Source organism: Camelina sativa, chromosome 11 (genome assembly GCF_030686135.1).
Source record: "Camelina sativa cultivar CO46 ecotype springtype chromosome 11, ASM3068613v1".
In the NCBI taxonomy this organism is placed as follows: domain Eukaryota; kingdom Viridiplantae; phylum Streptophyta; class Magnoliopsida; order Brassicales; family Brassicaceae; genus Camelina; species Camelina sativa.
Window position 1 is genome coordinate 35105152 of NC_141890.1, and position 14300 is coordinate 35119451.

General features: G+C 39.0%; 2 protein-coding genes across 3 annotated transcripts; both read right to left on the reverse strand.

The window, feature by feature from the left end:
- Positions 1–736: 736 nt before the first annotated feature.
- Positions 737–14204, reverse strand: LOC109127734 (serine rich endogenous peptide 1). 2 transcript variants are annotated; one of them, XR_015571864.1, is made up of 4 exons: positions 13934–14166; positions 1699–1984; positions 1304–1384; positions 737–1088 (listed from the first exon to the last, which is right to left on the reverse strand). XR_015571864.1 is itself a non-coding variant. In XM_019233225.2 (3 exons), exons 1-3 carry the CDS (start codon positions 14049–14051, stop codon positions 985–987), a joined length of 303 nt encoding a protein of 100 aa, XP_019088770.1. In that variant the 5' UTR covers positions 14052–14204; the 3' UTR covers positions 737–984. The 2 variants fall into 2 exon arrangements, 1 of the variants encoding a protein (XP_019088770.1); XM_019233225.2 differs by lacking the exon at positions 1699–1984 and having other exon boundaries at positions 13934–14204.
- Positions 2940–7725, reverse strand: LOC147934835 (uncharacterized). Its single transcript, XM_087474093.1, has 2 exons — positions 5664–7725; positions 2940–4050 (listed from the first exon to the last, which is right to left on the reverse strand). Exon 1 carries the CDS (start codon positions 6887–6889, stop codon positions 6176–6178), a length of 714 nt encoding a protein of 237 aa, XP_087330219.1. The 5' UTR covers positions 6890–7725; the 3' UTR covers positions 2940–4050; positions 5664–6175.
- Positions 14205–14300: the final 96 nt, after the last annotated feature.

The following is a 14300-nucleotide window of genomic DNA, read 5'->3' on the forward strand; positions in this document are numbered from 1 at the left end:
ATCAAAACTCTAATGAGAAACCAACCACACTTTAAAATTTGATTTTTGGTCTATATGCTAATTTGGCAATTATTATTTGCTTACCAATCAAATTGATGGGGATAGTGACGATGGTGGAGGCGATGGTGACGGTGGAGGCGGAGGTGGAGGCGATGGTGACGGTGGAGGCGGAGGTGGCCGCGATGGGGGCCTTTGCGGCGCAAAAGAACGACTTCGTGGACTTTTTGATGACCGTACTGGTATCAACTTCCTTCTCCACGCTATTTAATTTAAAATAACTAAAAATTAATTTCCTTCCATGAATTAAATTTTCTTAAAAATACTTACGATCTAAAACATAGTTAGCTAAAACAATACAAAATTGAAACCGTATTGAACAACACCGTCTTCATTTGGTTTCCATATATTGTCACGACGAACTTAAAGTTGCAGATATTTATGTTCGATTTGTGAAAATTATTAAGATACATGTGTCAAGCAAGACTGACCTGATAATGGACGTAGCTCTTGTGGAGACGCATGAGCACATTCGTTAGAGCATGACACCACAATAGACAATAGAAACAAGAACAGAAGTCCCAAATTTGAAAATCTTTTCTTTGCCATCTCTCTCTTTCTCTCGTAGTTAATTTGTGAAACCTCTTTTTTTTTTGTTAAAGATTTGTGATACCTCTTAATCTTATTCTCTTTATGCGAATGGTTTTAGTTCCACTAAATCACATTAAAAAGCCGGAGATTTTTCTTTTTCTTTTTTTTTAACATTTAAAAAAGTACCGACTCATCTCGGCGGTTCATTTTAGTCAAAAAAAAAAGACATTAACAAACGCGTATGGTTATCGGGAATGACACAGTGAAACGAAGACAAACTAACAAAGCAAAACAACGACTAAACACACAGACAAATGGTATAATCATGATCATCACATAAAAGACAAATCACAATTCATAAAAGATAAGTTTCCAGTTTTGTGAACAGTTCAAAAGCTAAGGAGAGGACTGTTGATGAATGCGACCACCACCATGTCCACTGCTTGACGGTCTTGTGTAGATGTCTCCATTTGGCTTATATATACTCATCAATCGCCTCCCTATAAAAAAATATCTATGCATCAATCTTTATACATAATGAAGAATATTTAGTTATTTACAATAAGAAAATCTAACATATAGAAAAGTAAATTAGTCTTAAAGTAGTTAGTTTTTTAGTTATAATTCCATTGATCTTAAACATGTGACTAGAATTACTTTCACAGGAAAAAGTAATAATAATAACAACAAATAAATATGAATCTGAGTACCATACCGTGACCACCACCGCGTCCACTTCTTGATGAGGGTGTTCCTATGGCACCATTGTGCTTATAAACCGCCAAAATTCTCCTGCCTTCATTTTAGTTTTAAAAATATTATTTTTTTTGAAACTATGGGGTATTCATATTAGAAAACTAGGGTTGAGAAAGATCTTGTCGGTCTTAACCAAAAAGCTCTTTATAAATTACCTTCATTAATCCAAAAATCAATAAAACAATCAGTTTAAGTAGTGTATTTATAAGAAAAACTCAAAATCTGAAACTATCTAAAATCTTGCTACATCATGTCTTTCATATCCTAAAAACTTGCATGTGTTTTATCAACTTCTCAAATCTTGTGTGTGATATCAAGGAAAAGAGAGAATGTGAGCGTGTATGGAGCAAGTACCGAAGACACTCAATATTCCTCCGGTAGGTTTCCTCGTTTATACGACTTTCATGTGGTGCTTTAGACAACTCCAAACCAAATTCCATTGGTATAAGAACTGAGTTGCATTTACTCATACTGGTTTCTTCCAAAATCTTATTAGCATATCTTTCTTGTGACAATCTGATCCCATCCTTTTCTTCTAAAACTTCAATACCAAGGTAATAAGTAAGCCTTCCTAAATCACTCATTTCAAACTTACTCGCCATACCCTTCTTGATCTCAAGTATCAGGTCTAAACTAGAACCTGTTACAAGTAGATCATCCACAGAAACTGCAACAATAAGGAGATGATCCAGCACCATCTTTTTGTATAAAGAGGTTTTGATACTAGGATTTTTGTATGTTTATCCTAGTAGGTTCAATTAATCTTATGTAGTTGTAAAATTTTAGGTGTCAATCATTTGCTATCACTCAAGATGCAATAAAAGTATCACAAGTCAAGCCAATTCAAAGAGTGGTTTTGTATCTAACAATCCTATAATGGTTGAAACACAAAACGGAAATGAACTACAAGATTAGAAACAATCATGCATGACAAGAAGCGAACATGAATGAGTAAAAGCAGAAACGATTCCAAGCATGAACTAAATAGCAAGAATATTAAACAGTCTCTGGAATGTAAATACAATCAGAAAGATAGAGTCCTAAGGATGGGAGTAATTGATATAGGCGGAGTCTCTTAGTCTACAAAGTGTTTAACATGCCACAAGCAAACTATCTCTAGACAATGAACATCACGACTTAGCTAATACAATCTCTTGGCAGAAGCTACTCAGACTCAAACACTTCCAAACCTAGCTCTCGCTAGAGAAACATGGTCAAGCAGGTATGACGAACCAGTTCATTCATGTCAACAAACACCTTGGACAACTAATTTCTTAGGCTAGGAATGTAAGTCTCTGGCACTAGTTGGTCAACATTTCATCAAACACCTTTTGGGTGTGGAAATGTCTAAGACCTAGTTCCAATTTATCAGAGAGAAACTAGTATTTCTAACTTTAGTCCAGAAGGGAAACATACTTTTAAGCTTAAACACCCTATTTTCTAAGATTCTCCACCTAATCTATCCCATCCTCATGAACACTAGCACTTCTCAAACCCAGAAATCATCATCACCAAAAACACAAACCATAAAACACTAAATCAATCATGAATAGATAGATAAAGATGAGATAAACAACTTTGTAAAAGAAATCAAATGCAAAAGCTAAATAGATTAAGAGAAATCCTTATTACAAACTCATAAACGTTTTTGGTGGCTACAGAAAAACCCTAGGATAAAAGCAAGCTCCTTTGGGTAAAGACTTAAGAGAGTATTTATAGGAAAACATTGAAAACCCTAAAACATATAACGACAAGACAGAGAGGCGGTTCGAGAACCGTCTGGAACGTGTGAGAGAAGTCGTTTGAGTCGGATGCCAGGCGTGTTTGGTCGAGTCGCATGTCGTCTCTCCCGAGAATGTCGATCGAGTCACATGTCTAGAGTCGCATGACGTCTCTCCCAGAAGCGTCGGTCGAGTTGCATTGCGTCTCTCGCAGAAGTGTTGGTCGAGTGGGATGGCATCCTTTCCATGGGTGATGGTCGAGTGCATGTTGGTGATTCTTCCTGGGAGCGCATCCAAGTTGCATGTCTGGCGTGGTGGTCGAGTGCGCGTTGGTGCTTCTTCTTGGGAGCGCGTCCAAGTCACATGTCTGGCGTGGTCGGTCGAGTGGAATTTCATCTCTCCCGGGAGCGTCGGTCGGGTGGAACATCGTCTCTCTCGGGAGTGTCGGTTGAGTCGGAAATCTGGGTAATAACTCTTGAAAAACGTCTTGGGTTGACTTGAAGTAACCGAAATTAGAAAGATAACTAAATTTCCTACAACTTTGAAGAAGACGTTGGAAGCTGAATCCCAAAGGAAGATTTTCATTTGACTCGATCAAAGAGGTGGAAGGATGTCTAAGTCAGGTCGCTGGGTAGAGCAGGTCGAGTCGCTAGTCACGCACGACGATAAGTCGAGTTGATGGACTGCTGTCTTGCTCCCTAATTGCTTTTGATGTTTTCCACATCTCCTAAACACCTGAAACAACTCTAATATGCAAGATGTATGCAAGACCAATGCAAAGACTACCTAGACATGCGTATTATACAAAAGAGACTAAAAAAAATGCTAAATAATGAGTTATCCTAACTAAATTTATGATAAATACATGCTAAGTAGAGACAAAATATAGATATATCAACTCCCTCAAACCTATTATTTGCTTGCCCTCAAGCAAACAATTAAGAACAGAGTATGGAAGGATTGTGTGAAGATGGGGTATCAGAACCTAAAACATAAAGAATATAGTAGTTAGAATCAAAGTCCTTGGTTTTAATTCTATGATGCATGGTGAGAGAACTTTATTTAAAAACTTTAGACAAGTTCTTCACAACCTGAAACGATTCCAATCTTTAATCTACACATGCAATCCTATCAATCATTTCCTTTAACATTCATTAACAGAGAACCGTGAATCAAGTTATGCAAAGTCATTGAACTCATTTGGCTACGGTAAAAGGTTAGAGACAAAGGTGGTCTCCTTCTCAAGTGGTTTTAGCAATATAGAACAACGTTCTCTCACAAAAATGAGTTGAGCTTAAGAGAACGCTAAAGGTTGAAACTAATTGATCCATACAAGAGCAGTACCTTGTCAACCCAAAGGTCCCCAAGAAAACTCAGCCCTAACATTCTAACCCAGAAGTTGGTCCTATCTCTACCCTTCATCAGATACATCATCTCAAACCTATTCTCTTATTCTTTGCACTTAGTTTTAGGAGGAGGTCACGTATTATCATTCTAGCGGATTGGGAAATCATTTTTATCACTATGGTTCTCTTTCTTCTTCTTAGGACTCTAGACATTTTTAGTGTTTTGCTTTCTCTTATTTGTCTAATCTTTTCATTTTATGCCCAGAAACAATAACTCTTTTTACTTTGCTCAACCCAAATCCTTTACTAGACTTGTAAACTTTAAAAACACATTCCCCTCCTAAAGACTCTTTACCCTTTTACTTTCTCTTTTACTCTTCAATTTTCTGCACAAATCCAATCCCAGTACCCAAAATCGAGTTCTCAACTAGTCATACTAGTCCAGATAACTAGAACTACAACTACACAGGATCCTACTCTTGTCGGCTAGAACCTAACACTTTCTAACAATCTCAACTCGGAAAAGGCCTAATACTCAAAAATACAATTGGCTTGAAAGAACGGTTAGTTAAGGGTGCGGGAAACTGTTCCAAAGATGGGAATCAACTACTTGGATTGACAAGGGTGGAAAAGAGGAGAAAGACAATCCAAGTATGTATATGGTATCCATGAGTTCGACTTCAATGCATAACAAGCTAATTGCAAGTCAAGATTAGGTTCAAGTAGATAGGGAATGATGTAAATTCAAAAGATGATTCAATCAATACTTGAATGCAATTTCGAGAATTCAAAACCTAGTTCAGTCTTACATTTCAAGTTCAATCAACATGCATCAAAGAACTAATAACAAGGGTCTTGATCCTTTCCTATTGAATTCAGCATGCTAACAAGGTTACAATCATCATCAACCCCTAAGCTAAATGCAACAGCCCTATATGAATAACACTAGACTCAATCCTAATATGTAAGTGCAAACTACATGAGCACTCTATTTTGGTGGAATTTTTCGATTTTTTTTTCAAATTTTTATGGTTTTTCTATGCAAATAGATGAATGCACACTCAAACATAATATGATGCAAAAAAAAATTAATATAAGAATCACAAAAACCAACATTAGATACACCATCTCAACTCTCCCTCAAGCTTAAATTACAGTCTCTTTTGTAAGAATTATTTGCAGAAAGATTTGAGAATCACAATAAAAACAATGCATGAATGAAATGGTATATACAAAGGAAAAGTAGGAGTACCTCAGTAGTAGAAGAAGGAATCAGTGCTCGCCTAAGGAGGAGCGTGATACTGACTTTGTCCCTTACCTTTTTCTGGATCCGCAGGAGTGACCTCAGCTGCTTGGTCGACTTGCTGCTCGACCGCTTGCATATTCTGATAAATGTTCGGCTGCTTGTCGCACTACATGTCATCGACTTTGGACTCACCATGGTCTGATACTAACACAAAAACCTCTGTAGGCTGATAATAACTTTGATACTCAATCTGCTGCTCAACCGCGTGCATGCCCTTATAATCACTCGAGCTTCATTCTACTGCTCAACCTCCTGCTCACCTTGAGCTGCTAAGTGATGTGCGACCTATGACTTGAGGAGGCTCTATCCCTAGAACCTCGCAAACCTCTTCTCTTTTTCTACCTAGACTCATGAGACGAGTGTCGTGAAGGAGCGGGTAAAGCCTGACACTCTCTTGACAAATAGGAGGATTAACGTGCTGGAGAAGGGACCGGAGAGAGTGTTCTTTGGCGAGTTGGTTAAAGGCTCACGGAGGCGCGACCATGTGTTGGTCTGGTGTCCTTGGGAATAGACATACGAATGGCGGTAGTGGATGTCGAACAACTGAACTTATGCATGAACTTCGTGAAAGTCTTCCTGAACCTTCTGAACGCCTTGTCCCTTGCCTTGCCCCATCTCTGAAGCTTGTTGAGACGTTCATGAGCTGCCTTGACCCCCTTGACCATTCTCGTTTCGCAGTACTCTTTAAAGTGAAACTGCTCTGGGCGGTACACATCTGTGTCTTCCTCCATCTTGTCTGTTCTTGCTTCTACAACTTCTACGTGTTGCTCCGCAACCTCAAAATCGTACAGAGTGTGTGTGGGAGGAATGAACTCGATATGCTCACCGCTCAATATTGTCGTCAACTCGACGGAAGGGATAAGTAATCTCGATGGACCAGCCTGAGGATGCAAAAACTTGTAGATGAGTCGTCCATGCCTTAAACCCCAATCCAGAGTGCTATGCTGTCGCAAGTTGTTCACGTCTATCCAACATGGTAGGAATGACCCAAATGGTAGTGAAACACCGGCAGCCTCAAGAAACCAAGTAACCACACCATCCATGAACATAACTCCTGGAGTTTGGTTGTTGTTGAATCGCGAGTCCCAAATCTTGTAGGTCATGATGTAGTTCAGAAGGTATAACGAGGGGGAAGTGTTGGTCGTCTCACCTTGTAGTTTCGTTCCATCCATTGCAGTGACGAGATTCCTTTAGCGCTAGATCAATCATCTCAAGCTCACCATTCGTGATATAACCCTTGATCTCCTTCGCGTAAAACACGTTAGCAACCGCCTTCTAGAAGTATCACAACATTGGGCTTCTCGAGTGCATCGCCTTTGTTTTCGATGAAATGAATGTGAGCATGCTTCCAATCGTTGCCCAAATTGCTACTACTTCATTCCTATCGAACTGCAGCATAGTCCTAGTTCCGTTGGGAAATCCTTGTACCTCTTTGATGGTCATGATGGTGAGAGTCTAAAACTGGCCGTGAATGCGGAATGTGATGTAGCCCAAAGCTCTATCAGACATGGTGTCCGGCTCATCCGCATACAAATGGATACTTAGAGTATATAGGAATTGGATGGTTTCGTCCCTGTATCCATGCTTGGGAGTGTTCATGATCCTCTCAAGGTAGAACCGCCTAAACAGATACTGCACATCCTCAGCAATCCCGAGTTGCTCCATTGTCTCATTATGGGGATATCTCGTTCCCATGAACTCTAGCTGCTGAAACAGCTTATAGTACTCTTTCGGAGTCAATCTTGCCTTAGCCGCTTTTCTGCTTACTGATTTCCTGGGCGCTTGTCCTGAACGTAACTGAGGTTCCTCCATCTCGTAATCACTGTCCTCCTCTCTTGATCCAGAAACTGGTATCAGTCTCTTTCCACTGCTCTTGCTTTTGGTTAGCGGCTTGATTGGTCTGCTTGACCCCGCTGCCTGCCCTTAACCCTCAACAGCTTCTTCTACCAAGTTCGTCATTTCCAAGGAACGCTTTGTCATGGACTTAGGCGATGAGCGTTCTCCAACCCTGAAACCATATGCATCTCTCATTTCATCTATAAGTTCAGTGTTCTTTCTACTTATCTGAGACATGTTTAACTCAAAGCTAAGAGTTAATAGATTTGTGAGCAAAAGACAAAATCAATTATCAAGGTTAAAATTTAGAGTTCTAAAAGATGATAAGTATGCAAACGCTGAAGTGGTATGGAGAAAAATCCAATCTTGAACAACGGGACGTGTCGAGTGGGAGTGTGACGACTCCGGTGGTCGAGTGGGATGGAACTTATCATCACTTAGCACTCTAAATTTTAACCTTGATTGATTTTGTCTTTTGCTCACTAACTTATTAACTCTTAGCTTTGAGTTAAACATGTCTCAGAGAAGTAGAAAGAGCACTGAACTCATAGATGAAACGAGAGATGCATATGGCTGCATGGATAGAGAATGCTCATCGCCTAAGTCCATGGCAAAGCGTTTCTTGGAAATGAAGAACTTGGTAGAAGAAGCTGTTGAGGGTTCAGGTCAGGCAGCGGGGTCAAGCAGACCAGTCAAGCTGCTACCGAAAAGCAAGAGCAGTGGAAGGAGACGGATACCAGTTTCTGGATAAAGCGATGAGGACACTTTTTACGAGATGGAGGAACCTCAGTTACGTTCCGGACAAGCGCCCAGGAAATCAGTAAGAAGAAAAGCGGTTGAGGCGAGATTGACTTCGAAAGAGTACTATGAGCTGTTTCAGCAGCTAGAGTTCATGGGAACAAGATATCCCCATGTTGAGACAATGGAGCTACTCGGGATTGCTGAGGATGTGCAGTATCTGTTTAGGCGGTGCCACTTAGAGAGGAACATGAACACTCCCAAGCATGGATACAGGGAGGAAACCATCCAATTCATGTTTACTCTAAGTATCTATTTGTGTGTGGATGAGCCGGGAACCATGTCTGACAGAGGTTTGGGATACATCCCATTCCGCATTCACGGCTAGTATTACACTCTCACCATCAGAACCATTAAAGAGGTATTCGGATTTCCTAGCGGAACTAGGACAGCGTGTAGTTTCATAGGAATGAAGTAGCAGCACTCTGGGCAACGATTGGAAGCGAACCCACATTCATTTCATCGAAAACAAAGGCGATGAACTCGAGAAACCCAGTGTTGTGATACTTCCAGAAGGTAGTTACTAACGCGTTTTACGCGAAGGAGATCAAGGGCTATATCACGAATGGTGAGCTGGAGATGATTGATCTAGCGCTTAAGAAAATAATGTTCACTGAAATGGATGGAACAAAACTACAAGGTGACACGACCAACACTTCTCCCTCGTTCTAGCTTTTGAACTACATCATGACCTACAAGACTTGGATCTCGCGATTCAACAGCAACCGAACTCCAAAAGTGATGTGCATTGGAAGTGTGGTTACTTGGTTTCTTGAGGCTGCTAGTGTTCCACTACCCTCCGAGTCATTCCCACCATGTTGGATAGACGTGAACAACTTGCGGCATCATAGCACTCTGGATTGGGGTTTGAGGCATGGACGACTCATCTACAAGTTTGTGCATCCTGAGGCTGGTCCATCGAGATTATATCTCCCTTGCATCGAGTTGACGACGATCTTGAGCGGTAAGAATATCGAGTTCATTCCTCCCATAGACACTCTGTACGATTCTGTGGTTGAGGAGCAACATGTAGAAGTTGCAGAAGCAAGAACAGACCCGATGGAGGAAAACACAGATGAAGACCGCATTTTCACTTTGAATAGTACCCAGAACCGAGAATGGCCAAGGGGGTCAAGGCAGCTCATGAACGTCTCAACAAGCTTCAGAGATAGGGCAAGGCAAGCGACAAGGCGTTCAGCAGATTCACAAATACTTTCACAAACTTCATGCGTAAGTTCAGCTGTTTGATATCCACTACCTACATTCCTATGTCTATTCCCTAGGACACCAGAAAAATGCAGGGTCGTGCCCCGCGATCCTTAAGCCAACTCGCTAAAGAACACTCTCTCTGGTCTCTTCTCCAGCACATCAATCCTCCTATGTGTTAAGAGAGTGTCAGGCTTCACCCGCTCCTTCACGACACTCGTCTCATGAGTCTAGGAAGAGAAGGAGAACAGGTTCGCGAGGTTCCAGGGATAGAGCCTCCTCAAGTCATCGGTCGGCGCATCGCTCAGCAGCTCAAGGTGAGCAGGAAGTTGAGTAGAAGAATGAAGATCAGGGTGATTATCAGGGCATGCACATGGTTGAGCAGAAGATTGAGCATCAAGAAGATTGAGCATCAAAGTGATTATCAGCCTACAGAGGTTTTTGTGTTAGTATCGGACCACGGTGAGTCTAGAGTCGACGACATGCAGTGTGACGAGCAGTCGAACATTTATCAGAACACCCAAGCGGTTGAGCAGCAAGTCGACCAAGCAGCTGAGGTTCACTCCTACGGATCCAGAAAATGGTATCACGTTCCCCCTTAGGCGAGCACTGATTCCTTCTTCTACTACTGAGGTAATCCTACATTTCCTTTGTATATAACATTTCATTCATGCATTGTTTTTGATGTGATTCTCAAATCTTTCTGCAAATTTTTCTTACACAAGAGACTTTGTAATTTAAGTTTGGGGGAAGGTTTGATATGATGTATCTATTGTTGTTTTTTGTGATTCTTATTTCAAATTTTTTTTGCATCATATCATGTTTGAGTGTGCATTCATCTATTTGCATAGAAAAACCATAAAATTTTGAAAAAAGAATTCGAAAATTTCCACAAAAACAGAATGTTCATGTAGTTTGCACTTACATATTAGGATTGAGTCTAGTATTATTCATATAGGGCTGTTGCATTTAGCTTAGGGGTTGATGATGATTGTAACCTTGTTAGCATGTTGAATTCAATAGGATAGGATCAAAGCCCTTATTATTAGTTCTTTGATGCATGTTGATTGAACTTAAAATGTAAGACTGAACTAGGTTTTGAATTCTCGAAATTGCATTCTAATCATAATTGAAGCATCTTTTGAACTGAAATCATTCCCTATCTACCTCAACCTAATCTTGACTTGCAATTATCTTGTTATGCATTGAAGTCGAACTCATCGATACCATATACATATTTGGATTGTATTTCTCCTCTTTACCACCCTTGTCAATCCAAGTAGTTGATTCCCATCTTTGGAACAGTTTCCCGCACCCTTAACTAACCGTTCTTTCAAGCCAATTGTATTTTTGAGTGTTAGGTCTTTTCCGAGTTGAGATTGTTAGAAAGTGTTAGGTTCTAGCCGCCAAGAGTAGGATCTTGTATAGTTCTAGTTCTAGTTATCCGGACTAGTATGACTAGTTGAGAAAAGTGAAGAGTAAAAGAGAAAGTAAAAAGGTAAAGAGTCTTTAGGAGGAGAATGTGTTTTTAAAGTTTACAAGTCTAGTAAAGGATTTGGGTTGAGCAAAGTAAAAAGAATTATTGGTTATGGGCATAAAATGAAAAGATTAGACAAAGAAGTGAAAGAGAAACGCGTAAGATGTCTAGAGTCCTAAGAAGAAAAGAAAGAGAACCATAGTGATAAAAAAGATTTCCCAATCCGGTATAATGATAATAAGTGACCTCCTCAGACTAAGTGCAAAGAATAAGAGAATAGGTTTGAGATGATGTATCTGATGAAGGGTAGAGATAGGACCAACTTCTGGGTTAGAATGTTAGGGCTGAGTTTCCTTGGGGACCTTTGGGTTGACAATGTATTGCTCTTGTATGTATCAGTTGGTTTTAACCTTTAGCCTTCTCTTAAGTTCAACTCATTTTTGTGAGAGAACGTTGTTCTATATTGCTAAAACCACTTGAGAAGGAGACCACCTTTGTCTCTAACCTTTTACTCTAGCCAAATGAGTTCAATGACTTTGCATGACTTGATTCACAGTTCTCTGTTAATGAATGTTAAAGGGAATGATTGATAGGACTGCATGTGTAGATTAACGATTTGAATCGTTTCAGGTTGTGAAGAACTTGTTTAAAGTTTTTAAATAAAATTCCCTCACCATGCATCATAGAATGAAGAACAAGGACCTTGATTCTAACTACTCTATTCAGCATGTTTTAGATTCTAACTACCAAAGACCTGTTTGAAGAACCTTCTGAGCTGTCTTGAATTTGGCGAAGTGTCCTCCATAAGTGGAGCCATGACAGTGCTCAAGCACTCCCTGCACTTCCCCTTCTCCTATGCATCTTCTGAACAGACCATCAAAACCTCTTTTGAACAGGTAGGGCTCATCCTAGAAGTAATGATTGAATTCTCTGAAGAAATTCTTTTTCTGTAAGGATCTATATTCTCAGGAACCTCACCAAAGACCTTGTAATTCACAAAATCCGCATACCATGGTGCAGTCTCTGAAGTGATCACCAAACATTTGAGTCTAAGGTTGTCAACCTCTGTGTCATCCATCTACTCACAAACCTTATCGACTAGAAGTTGTTCCTTAGGCATTGAATCCTCTATTGGAACAACATCTTCAGTCCTCATTCTTGACAAGTGATCTGCAACTCCGTTTTCTATACCCTTCTTGTCAACTATCTCCATATCAAATTCTTGAGGTAGCAGAATCCATCTCAACAGTAATAGCATGGTATCCTTCTTCGGGTAGATGTGTCTCAGAGCAGCATGGTCGGTATACACTATGACTTTTGAACCCACAAGGTAACTCTGAAATTTCTCAAATGCAAAGACAACCGCTAGAAGTTCCTTCTTTGTTGTTGCATATCTTCCTTGTGTCTCATCCAAGGTGCGACTTGTGTAGTAGATAACATGAAGCTTCTTGTCAATTTGTTGTCCCAGAACTGCTCCAACTGTGAAGTCTGAAACACCACACATAATCTCAAATGGGTGATCCCAATTCGGAGCTTGTACTATGGGTGTTGAAACCAAGGTCTCTTTGATCTTGTTGAAGGCTTCCAGACATGATGCATCAAATTCGAACTCCACCTCTTTGCACAACAACCTTGTTAATGGTTTTGCAATTTTTGAGAAGTCTGTGATGAATCTTCTGTAAAACCCAGCATGTCCTAGGAAACTTCTAGTGTCCTTCACTGTCTTAGGCGGTTGAAGCTAAACCATGACCTCTATCTTGACTTTGTCAACCTCGATTCCTTTCTCAAAATTCTTGTGTCCTAAAATGATCCCTTCCTCAACCATGAAATGATACTTCTTCCAATTCAAAACTAGTGTCTTATATAGCAGACCCTCCCCTACTAGAATTGTATCCCACGCTTTGGAAGATTTCTAAGGTCATTAGATATATATGGATCCAAAGCTATTGTGCATGAAACTATTTGAGATTAACTGTACGAATGGGAAAAATACCTAGAAACCTAAGAACCAAACCGAAACCATAACTGAATCGAAAAAAGGAACTAAAATGAATCCAAAACCAAAAATATCCGAATGGATTCTCGATTCTTATAACCCAAAGAACTGGAACCGAACCAAATTGGAACCAAACCGAACTAAATCAAAACTAAGATAGACAAAAAAAACTTAAAATTATCAAAAATATTTTGACATCTTAATTATTTTTATCAAAATTAACCAAAATTTAATTCAAATCTAACTATTTGAAAATTTATATTTTCAATATTTACAATTAAACCGAATCCGAACCAAAAGTCTAAAATATCCTAATAATCTTAAACTCTTATACTCGGAATCGAACTGAATATCGGAACACGCATAATTATTTAATAGAGGCCTATTTGACATATAGCGTGTACGACTGTGCGTTTATTTGAAGCCAAATATATTCCGCTAATTAACTGTTAATCAAAGCTAAATTTGTCAATTAAAGGCTCAACGCTTTTAAACATTCTTTCTTATTATATTTGTTGTTAAAATTAAAGTCATTTGGCATTATTAAGTTTTTTTTCAATATAATGAATTGATTAATAGTATCAATCGTTTTGACCATCTGATAGTATGTGTTTTATAAACCATGTGATATAAAATATGTAATCCAAGCTGAAATAAGAGAAATATAACCAATTGTTTACATGTACATACAGCAAAAAGTGTATGTATATTTAGCTAATTACTGAGATCTAGTTTATGTGGTTTATTTATATATATTTTATGAACTTCATCTATTAACTTTTTTCTAGAATATGATCATATACGTGTTTTTATTTCAGTATATAGAGTAAAAATATAAACAACTATCATATAGACAAATTAATATACATGTGTGTATGTGTGTGTGTGTGTTGAAACACTAACCAGTTATTGAGAGTTGTTCATGATCAGCAGGTAAAGCAGATTCGGTATGGTGAAAGAAGAAGCTAAGAAGAAAAAGAAGAACCATGAGTACAGAAATTGAAGAACCGTTCTTTTCCATCTCTTCTCAATATGTTTTGTCTTTGCCTCTTGGTAAAAAAAGTGAATGTTTATAAGACGTCAAGACAGATCAAAGTTCTCCACTCAAAAAAATAATAATAATAAAAAAAAGAAACAACTGAAATAATTTCTCAGCCATTCAATTTCAATAATTGACCCTTTTGCTTTTCCGTGACTTTTCTTTATATTTCTATTAAAGATTTCTTTTTGTGAAATAACAACGAAGTCCACATCCACATCCACATCCCAA

Excerpts from the sequence above, each read along its gene's own strand:
- LOC147934835 (XM_087474093.1), bottom strand. The coding sequence starts at position 6,889 with ATGGATGGAACGAAACTACAAGGTGAGACGACCAACACTTCCCCCTCG.
- LOC109127734 (XM_019233225.2), bottom strand. The coding sequence starts at position 14,051 with ATGGAAAAGAACGGTTCTTCAATTTCTGTACTCATGGTTCTTCTTTTT. Across the intron at positions 1,385-13,933 it reads TGAACAACTCTCAATAACTG|GCAGGAGAATTTTGGCGGTT; the intron begins GTTAGTGTTTCA and ends ACTAAAATGAAG. Across the intron at positions 1,089-1,303 it reads TGGACGCGGTGGTGGTCACG|GGAGGCGATTGATGAGTATA; the intron begins GTATGGTACTCA and ends ATTTTTTTATAG.